General features: G+C 43.4%; 1 protein-coding gene and 1 long non-coding RNA gene across 6 annotated transcripts in view; one reads left to right on the top strand and one right to left on the bottom strand.

Moving 5' to 3' along the window:
* Window positions 1–1,390: 1,390 nt before the first annotated feature.
* LOC310709134 lies at window positions 1,391–5,197 on the bottom strand. Its single transcript, XR_014527340.1, has 2 exons — window positions 4,914–5,197; window positions 1,391–2,678 (listed from the first exon to the last, which is right to left on the bottom strand). It is a non-coding gene; the product is annotated as an uncharacterized lncRNA (long non-coding RNA).
* TSHZ2 (teashirt zinc finger homeobox 2) overlaps window positions 3,135–9,908 on the top strand; it is a 334,352-nt gene continuing 327,578 nt past the window's right edge. For all 5 annotated transcript variants that reach the window (XR_014527281.1, XR_014527282.1, XM_083507975.1 and 2 more), the window contains exon 1: window positions 3,135–4,297. Coding sequence is in view for 2 of the 5 variants with exons in the window: in XM_083507975.1 (XP_083364101.1) it covers window positions 4,258–4,297 (40 nt within the window). In the remaining 3 variants the exon portion in view is untranslated. The remainder of the gene's footprint in view (window positions 4,298–9,908) is intronic.

Genomic DNA, 9,908 nt, shown 5'->3' with positions numbered 1-9,908 from the left:
TCAAAAACCTGCTCCCCGCCCAAGTTAATCTCACTACCTTCTTCCTCCTCAAACCATCCTCCATCCCAAGAGGAACCCAACTCTGGACTGTCTGCCCTACTGTTGGAGCTTCTGAAGCTGTTGTTCTTGCAGTGAAACCTGATGCTGCTGATCTTGCTAGAATCGTAGAAATTAAAGGGACATACAGGCAGTCTAGTCCAATCTCCTGTTCATGTGGGAATCCTGCCTCTATGGCATCTTTGATAGGAGGGCTAGAAAGCCTCAGCTCTAAAGCCTCAAAGTGATCATTCTACTGTCAAGCACCTCATACCATCAGGAAGTTATTTCTGGTGTTTGGTCAAAATCTCCTTCCATCTAATTTGAACCCATTGTTTCATCTAGAGTGACAAAAATTTGCTCCATTATCTTATATGACAAGTGCTTCAAACAGTCTCCCCCCCCCCCAACTAATGGTACCCTAATCCTTCAATCTTTTCCATCTTCATCATCTGCCTCCGGGACATATTTAAGTATTTTAATATCCTTAAATGGTGGTGCCCAGAACGGCACACACACTCCTCAATGTAAAGTCTGACCAAAGCCGAAAAATGGGGGACCATCTTATAAGCTCCTGTAAATGTAGCCTTCAATTGCATTAGCCTTTTTAATGCTGCATCACACTGCCAGACTCCTCCATTGTCTCTCGAGACAGACGGATGCCAACCTACGCTGCTGAATTATTAGTTTGGCAGTGCCCGCACCAGTTGCCTCTGCTTTCAAAGGGAAAGTGATGGCAGAATCAGGGCCTTTTTGGTGATGGCACCTCAGTTGTGGAAAGTTTTCCCCATGGATGCTCACCTGCTTTATTTGGGGGGGGGGTGTCCAATGACTATAATTTTATTATCCCATTATTTTAATAGCCTTTGCATATGGTTGTGCTGGCTGAAGCTGGTGGGCATTGTAGTTCAAATCATCTAGACAGTTGCCAAAGGCTGTAGTAGTAGTAGTAGTAATAATAATAATAATAATAATAATAATAATAATAATAATAATATATTTATACCCCGCCCATCTGGCTGGGTTTCCCCAGTCATTCTGGGTGGGTCCCAAGATAATATTCTAATGGAACATTTGCTTGTCTTCATTTTACCCTTCCTGCTTCTTTTATCATGAGACTTGTCTTGATTTTTAATACATTGTTTAACCCCTTGATAATGTCTATGCCCCCTTGATAATTTCTGTGGAGAAATTAATGCTTTATACTGAAGTATACCTTGTGAATGTGAGCTTAATCTGTAATGTAACAGGTTTTCCAAGTCTGTTTTGATGCCATGTGGGTGACTGCATACAATACCTAACATCTGTAGCTGCATCTGTCCTAGAAAGCAACATTTTATGTTTCACAATTGGGTTTTTTTATTCAATAACATTACAATTTATTTATTTGGTTTTTAAAAAAATATATCTTGATAAACGGTGAGATGAAATCTTTGCTTTAAATAATGAAAAATAAGATACATCCAAAGCTCACCAAAATGGCACTGGAAAGAAGCAAGATTTCTCGTCAAAGCCTTTGTCCAAAGGATCCCCCATGAACTCAGTTTGACAACTACATTCCACATCCTGCTCATAATTGCAGTGGAGGTTCTAGTTTGGGGTGGTAGAATCTCACATTCCCATTGACAAAATAACTGTGGACTGAATACAGGGGAAAACAGAGTATCATGCAAAAGAAGCATTGTCTTGAGAAAAAATGTCAAGAGCTCCAGCAACATAAACGGAGACTGGTTTCTTTGGCAGAGAATTGGTAAGGCTTTCTTTTGTCTATAGCTCTTGTTAGATGCATCTTTGACTGTTATTTATGGGGGGGGGGGTTACTCCCAGAAAACAACTGTGTTGCTGAAAGTGGTATGATACACAAAAGCTTTAGCACTTGGTCCTGGACCACTGAATAACTATTGCACATTTGTGGATATTTAAATCTATTGCACACCAAAAGATAATGACCCCATCTCATTGTACAGAGAAGCTGATGAATCAATGGCTGATGGTGGCACGAGACAGCTGCAGTTCTTCACGGATCTAAGACCAGCCTTGTTTGATCCACTCCACCAAACGGCCTCTCCCAGCTACCTCAGACACCTCACTGCTTTTTGCTTTTTTTCCTCCATCCTCTTCTGTTCTCCATTAATGCAGCTGAATGTACAATCGCATCCAAAACTGCCGCTCCTCCAGATGTTTCCAATATATCTGGATCACTCTCCGATAAGTGGGACTGTAATGTTACTTCCTCCTTCGGGCCACTTCACACAAGATGATTTCCTTCACGGTTATCACTTCCAGGTGGCTAAGCTGCATGTATGCCATATCGTGTGGCGGACAAACACGTGTGCACTGAGATTTGGTGTACGCAGAGCAGGAAGCTGTGACGGGCAGGAGGCTCCCACCAGATGTGTACACTTGTCCAAATGCACATGTTGTGGCGTCCACGCATTTTGTTTCTTCTCCTTCCTACGCCAAAGCGATGCTCTTGGAGGGAAAGCCTCAAGGATCGTGTTGCCCTTGTTTCACCCTCTTTCTTCCTCCTTCTCCTCCTCCCACTCACCTCTCCATAGCCTCCTCCAATTCGAGGGGTTTTCTCTCATTGCCTACCAGCTGCAAGCAGCTACAGCCTTCATCTGGCTATCGCCGCCAAACACCTGGGCAAAACAGAGGAAAAGGAAATAAAGGAAACTTCATACAGTTTGTTCCAGAGGCAACCCAACACCTCCTGGGTGTCTTTCTCTGATGGTGAGAACTTGTCAGCAATCTATTTTCAAAAGTGTGGGAAAGAGAGAACTTTATCATGTACCATCTTCCCAAGTGTGTGTGTGAAAGAGAGGGAATCAGATAGAATGGCTTGTGGTTTTTTTTTTGTTTTTAAACCCTTTCTAATATTCAGGATGGTGTATGTGTGTGAGCAGGGGTATAAATATCTCAGGCAAGGGAGAGGCACTCTGAACATGCTCAGATGCACTGTCCACTTCACCTGATCAGCTGCTTGTCAAGGCTGGATCCTGCATGGAATCGATCTTCCAGTGCCCTGATTGGGGTGGGGGGTTGGCACAATTTGGTCCAGTTTCCTGCAGTGATGGGAAAGGGGGGCTAGCGGGGGGGGAGAGGAGAGAGGTGAGTTGAGTACACAAACAGGTTGGCATTGGAGGAGGAGCGATTGCTTGAATAAGGTGGTCTCTTTCGCTCCTTCCGTCCCCCTCCCGCCGAAGTGCCTGTGATCAGCAAAGCCCTGTCTCTTTAATAAACTGACTGCCTTCTGTCTGCTCGGAGTAAATTTCATCCTGTCATCAGGTCGCGGAGGAGGAGTTTGTTAATGTACAGTTTGCTCAGTGGATCGATGTTCGCTGGCATCGCCTCGCCCTGCCTGTGCTTGTGCCTGTGTGTGTGTGGATGTGCGTGTGTGGATGTGTGTGTGTGGATGTGCGTGTGTGTGTGTGAACACCAGATTTCCTCCCATCCAAAGCTTCTCTGTCCTCTTCCATATCACTCACAACCTGGCATCTGACAGCAACAAACCTGCAGTTTTCTCAGCCAACACTCACCAATCCGCCATATAGATCTACGCGAAGGAGGCGACGAGGAAAGGGGGGGGGGAGAGAAATAAGAGAGAGAGGGGGTGAGAGGGAAAGAGAGGAAATAGGGGGAAAAACAACCGCCTGAGCTGCTTTTTTTTAAAAAAATATTTTGCATATCTATATTTTGCTATTTATTGATCACTTTTCCAAAAAACAAAAAAACAAAACAAAATAAATCCCGGCACCTTTTTTTCCTTTTCTTTTTTGCATTTGATGTTCCTGGATGTTTTGCATCAAAGCAAGTCTTGCAACAGTTCAAACAAGACCAAAAAAGAGAGATAGATAGAAAAGCAGCCGCTCCCCACCCCCCACCCCATCCCAGTTTCCCTTTCCTTTTTAAAATTAAATCCTAAGAATCAGAATCCGAACAGGTTGATCTCGTCAGAGAAGTGCCAAAGAAGAGAGACGGGTGCTTAGTGCTGCCGGCGGTGGGTCGCTGAGGAGGCAAAGCGGCGGAGGGGAGGAAAGGAAGAGAGAGGGAGAGAGGAGAGAGAGAGAGAGAGGGAGGGAGGGGAAGGGAGAGAAAAAAAACACAGACACACGCGCACACACAGAAAGAGAGAGAGAGAGAGAGACAGAAAACAAGCCCCGCGAGCTTCCAAGGCTCCTCGGATCTGGAAAGAGAAGTGAGATTGGAGAAAGTACAGCGATGCCAAGGAGGAAACAGCAGGCACCCAAACGGGCAGCAGGTAAGGAGCCAACCCACTCGCCGCAGCCCTCTCGGCGTCTCCCGAAGACCTTTAAGCCCTCCCCTCCTCCCCCACAGTTTATTGTAGGGACGCGCTTGGAGAGATTTTGCCTTTGCAATTTTTTAAAAAGGGAAGGAAAAAAAAAACCCCATAATTTTTATTTCAATCTTTTCCTCTCTGTTTCTCTCTCCCCCCGCCCCCCCATCCTTTGCAACTTGGACACTATTGAATCAGCCTCTCTGGAAGCCGACTAGTTTTCGCACCAACCGGTGCTTATTTTTATTTATTTTTTCAGGGCGGGCGCGGAGGTGCGGGGGGGGGGGGGAGAAGACCGCTTTTCCGCCTCGTCCCGACGCTGCTCGGGTCCTGTCTCCCTCTTAAACTTTTCCCCCCAACTTTCTTCCACATGGTTTCTCATCTCTCTTCCCCTCCTCTCTCCCCTCCCCAACCCCCTCAAATCCCCTTTGATCATCTTCGCGTTGCATCCCTGCTATGCGGTTTGCAACGAGGAGCTCTTGGAATTTTTTTTAATATATATATATATTATTTTGTACTGCAGTTTGCATGCCTCTAGAGGAGTAATGTTTTGCTTTTTAATAATAATAATAATAATCACCATTTCCATAGCATCGTTCCTCGTTCAGTTCTTTCTCTTTCTCCCTCTGAAATAGCGGCGGCGGGGGCGGGGGGTGCTGTCTGTCTCTGTTGATGAACCCGCTGGTTGAAGTTCAAGCCTTTGATCATCAGTGGCGAAAGAAAGCGTGCGGGGGGGGGGGGGGAGAGAAACTGCAACAGGAAATAAAACGAACGTTCTGACGGTTAGGAGGCAGCCCCTTAGATTCCAATCAAATTAATCTTTCGGACTCCTTTCGCTTGCACGCTGCTATTCAAGTTAAAATGCAACTGTTTCTAGCCTGCATGATGGGGGGGGGTGTCAGATGCACCGGGTTTTTTGGGTTTTTTTTAAGGGCTTTTCCGGCGGCTCCAGCAGTTTGCAACTTTTTGGGACGGTGTTCTGCTTCGGTTGCAAATGGGGAGGAAAGAGAGGCTAGGAAAAGTTGAGCCCAGTAAGGAACGGGGGAGCAGAGAGGCCTGCACAATGTTAACGTGGATTTTAGGTGTGTGCATGTATTTTAATGTAAGGTTGGTTAATGGAGAGAGACAGAGAGAGAGAGAATAGTTTGCTAGGATTTTTGTTCCTGGGTAGCGCAGCTGGGAAGTTCATTTTTTCCTGCCACCAGACCCACCCACTGAAAAAATCAGGTTTCCAGATGATTGCCAACTTTGATTTGACATTTGATTGATCACCTGTCATCTTGCTGCCTTTGATCTATTCATTCTTGATACATATCAATAAATCACTCACTATGGTAACCTGAGTGCCAGTGACGCAAGTCTTGCCCTCTAGAATCTCTTAGCCAGACATTCACAATTATTATCTTGTTTGGCTTTAATGTGGGTGGGATTTGTCTTTTTCTTCTTTGTGTTCACTTAGACTAGAGCTGTACAGTGAAGCTAAGTTGTTGGTGTGTTGTTGTTGTGTTTTTTAAAAACCCTCTCCAATCCCCCTCTGCCAGATCATCAGATAACACTTTGCATTTCCATTAGACACTGAATAATATAGCTTTGAAATGTGGGAAAGTTTCAGGATAGGCATTTGAGTAAATCTTGCACAGTACTGCTTGAGGACTATTCAAATGTGAAAATTAATCTTGGAGGGGAGAATGGGTTTGACAAACTTTTACAAACTTGACCCAGTTCAACCTTCGGCAATCCCCCTCCCCTATTCTCCCTAATATATGTCTATAAATTAGAAAATATAACTGCAATTCAAAGGCTAGTTACGATTATTTTATACAAAAGGGCTTTAGGTGACTACAATCAAAAGGCATAATTGAGACAATTTCTTTGGGGAGTCTTATTTGGGGGTTATTTTTCACTCTGCTGAGAGACATTTAGGACAGCAGTAACAGTATTGCCACATGGTTATCGCGGCACTCATTTGCCAAAAATAAAGAAACCAAGCTTTCCTTGTTAGCGGTACAAGTTTAGATTTTCCATATGAATACAGGCCCTATGTACTACGATTCTGCTTCTTTATAAACTAAGACTCCAACGTCTCTTGAAAGCATTTCTGTTGCCATTGTGGGTGCTGGCAGCCCTGATCCGCCATGTACACATTCCTTGATTTTCCTTTTCGACAGACTTTTGAACACTCCTTCTTCCTGAAGTGTGCTGGAATTTAAGAGGTTAGGGATGCCGGAAAAGGTAGGTTCGTGTACCACCTGGAAATAATATCATACAATAGGCATCTTATGCATGATAACAGCCTCCTTGTTAATTACACTGGTATCATCCTTGGTCCTTAGCCAAGATGCCACTCCCCTGAAAAGAACTTTGGAACATTTTTTTTTTTTTTTGTAGAGGTTTTCAAACTGCTGGGTGACAGTTTGAATAACTTGGGCCCATGATATCCCGTAATTATGTTGTGAAATATGTGCTTGGCTTTCAGAAGTTATTGCCCCCTGTTTAATATTTGTTTCAAGTTATGAGGGGGCTGGTTCTTTAAGGTTACATGTAACATAGCAAATAGAGAGCAAGTTTCTACTGTTTCAGAGCAAGCCCTGCTTTGAGATTACACAGTGTCTTTAAAACATCGTGCAATATTGTTACGTTTGTTTTCATTTCCCTTGCTCTAGTATACAGATTTTGTTTTATAACGTGAAGGAGGTCTCAGAGGTCCAGGAGCCACAACATGGCCTTAGGCAGAATGAGGAAGGTGTGGAGGAAGCAATTGATTATCCAGATGTTTGGCACAACAAGTATTCTCTTTCGCCGTCTTTTAAATGCAAGCTTTGTCATTCTTTAAAACAAACAAACAAACAAACAAATAATCTGCATGCTCAGGGAGGGACATTGGATTATGACAGTGGATTATGCTTCGGAAAAGTTTGCAACTTTTTAGGAAGCTGGTCTCTAAGGGGATGGAAGGTATTAAGGTATTAGGATCCTGCACATAGCTGCTTTGGCCATTGCTTGAAATTATATCCTATGCACAACTGTAAATAATTGCGTCCCAGCACTGACTTCGAAAGCAGGTTTCTCATTTGATTAATGAACGACGTAAAGGTTAGAGAGAACAAGCAAGTGAATCAGCAGGGATGTCCCGCTGCTTGATGAAAATCTACCTACATGGCAATTTCCACCCCTCCACCACCCCCCCTATAATTAATGTTAAGCCCCGAGATCCTTATATTGTATGTTACAGAATGCTGCAATGAAGCTGGTGGTGTAAGTGAATAAGTAGGGGCTATTTGGGCTTGATGATGGCATATTTTGTCCTTAACTCTTTTTTTGTTGTTTAAGTCGTACTTTGAGTCAGGAAAACAGCGATGTCAAACACATATGTTCCTCTTGACTCATTTCTCAACAGCACTGTTCTCCCCCCGCTTCCCCAACTATTGTCTGCATAATTCTTTGAGCAGATGTTTGAATATTTTTAGGTCAGTGGCTGACATTACATCATACATTTATTTGTAATGATATATTACATGTGCATTGTTATCTTGCATCCCTAAAGAGCCCAAGGTGCTTTGCAGACTGTCGGTCTGATTCCCTTCTTCTCCCCTGGTTGAGAGACGGGAGGAATTCTCCTGTAGCCAATGGGATTACATCGTGGTGAGAAAGATGAGCATTAGGCCGAGAATGTTGTTTCTGAATTATAAAAAATGCAGCTGTCTCTGGGGAGCAGCCATTGCATGACCCAACACAATTGAGGGGAGAGGAAAAGCTAGGACTAAGACTGAATTGATATGTTAATTCCATTTTTATTTCTCTATATAGGAAATAGCTTTCATACCCAATTGCACAGGATTAAGCCCTCCTCTCCTCTTACAGCTTGTCAAGATGTGCATATTTTATATTACAAATTGTGAATTTGCTGTGTATTGCTGGGGAATGTAAAATCTGGACTTAGCACTTTTCTTTTTCTCCCCCTTTGGTTCTCTTTCCTGTCTCTGCTGGGTCCTGATAGGTTGCCTGTTTAAGAAGCAAAAAGCTCAAAAGTACAACACAGGGAGCAACCAGCTGCATTTACTTTGTTTACCAGAGCTAGAAATGAATAATGCAGATTTTGTTTTCATGAAAGTCCTTGTGTGGCAGTAAACATAAGACTATTAGCAATCATTACTTAAAAGTTGCAATTTGCACCTTAATAGTACCAGTTATTTAAATAGCGAACAACCGTTTCAGACGTAGCAATCCACCTTCTTCTAGGGTAGACTAGCTAGGTCTTAGGTCTCATATATGGCATAGTAAGAGATGTGTGTTATGTATATAATCATGATCAAAGGCTTTGCATTTATCCAATGTTACTACTCACCTCATTATTAGAAAGACAATAAAACTGGGTACCAAGGAAAACAGGCCTGAATGGTACTATAAAATAAAAATACATTGTCTTCCTTGTATTTCCCCTCGGGAGAGGAAGTACGCATCAAAGACACCAAAAAGACTCTTGCTTCAAAACTCTTCAAGTTCATATCCTTATATCACAACACAGACGGATTTCATGAAAGCAATTTGGGTTCAAAAAGGAGGAGAGATATTTAACTTCTTAAGCGGAATAAAATGGCCCCATTCCTTGCTCAAAGCCCACCCATTTGATACCATCAAATGGGCTGGCCGGCCCAAGAGACAAGGTGAGGCGACCACCTCAGGCAGCAGGGTCTACCAGCAGATCCCAATGTCAAACTTCCTTCCTTCCTTCCCTTTTTCCTCATGTAGATCTTCCCTGATCACTTTCTTCCTTGGTGGAGACCAAGGCCATCTTGGCATCTGTCTCCAGTGCCCAAAATGTCTTGGGATGGCCTCAATCTGGATTGCATTTGGGGATCAGGCAAATGCACCTATTCATTTCTGGTTGTGGATTGGGCTTGTGGGACCACACATGAAATGTGTGAGATGGATGGCAACAATTGCACCACACATCTTTAACTGACATGGGGTGGAAGTCTCCTGGCCACTTGGCAGCACGATTATCTAACATGCAACCAATTTGCCATCTGGATAGATTATTACTTGGGACACGATTTCCACTGCCCTTTATATATCCATTTCATTTTGTGAATCAGAACGGACCACCATATCAGCTCATAAGAGTATGGTATTTGGATTGCTATTTTTGTTGTCGAAATGGACAACTCGCTTCTCTTAATAGCTGGCTGCAATTTAGAGTTTCCTCCCAATTTCTATGACACGTTTCATTGTGCATAAGGAGCATTGCAATTTTTACCTTCCTTATTTTCACTGCAACTGGGTGAAGGTTAGGCTGAGAAAATGGCTTGCCCAGGCTGCTGGATGAGCTTCATAAATGATCAGGAATTTCATCCCGGTCCTCACCTGTAGGCAGCCTACATTTTCCTTGTAGGACACCTTATTTCTTTGCCTTGTGCTTCCTCCTTAAATCTCAAATGCCCACATGTAGTAAAGAATAACCATTTCCTTTTTCTGATCCAGGGATTTTGGGGACCTTTGATGAAGGGTGCTTCTAGTGGTCCTCCCTAACCTGGAAGCAAAACACACTCATAAATTTCTCATGTTGTTTCTGACT

Source organism: Podarcis liolepis, assembly GCF_965112155.1.
Source record: "Podarcis liolepis genome assembly, chromosome: 6".
Lineage (NCBI taxonomy): Eukaryota > Metazoa > Chordata > Lepidosauria > Squamata > Lacertidae > Podarcis > Podarcis liolepis.
This window is presented reverse-complemented; position numbering and strand designations above follow the sequence as displayed.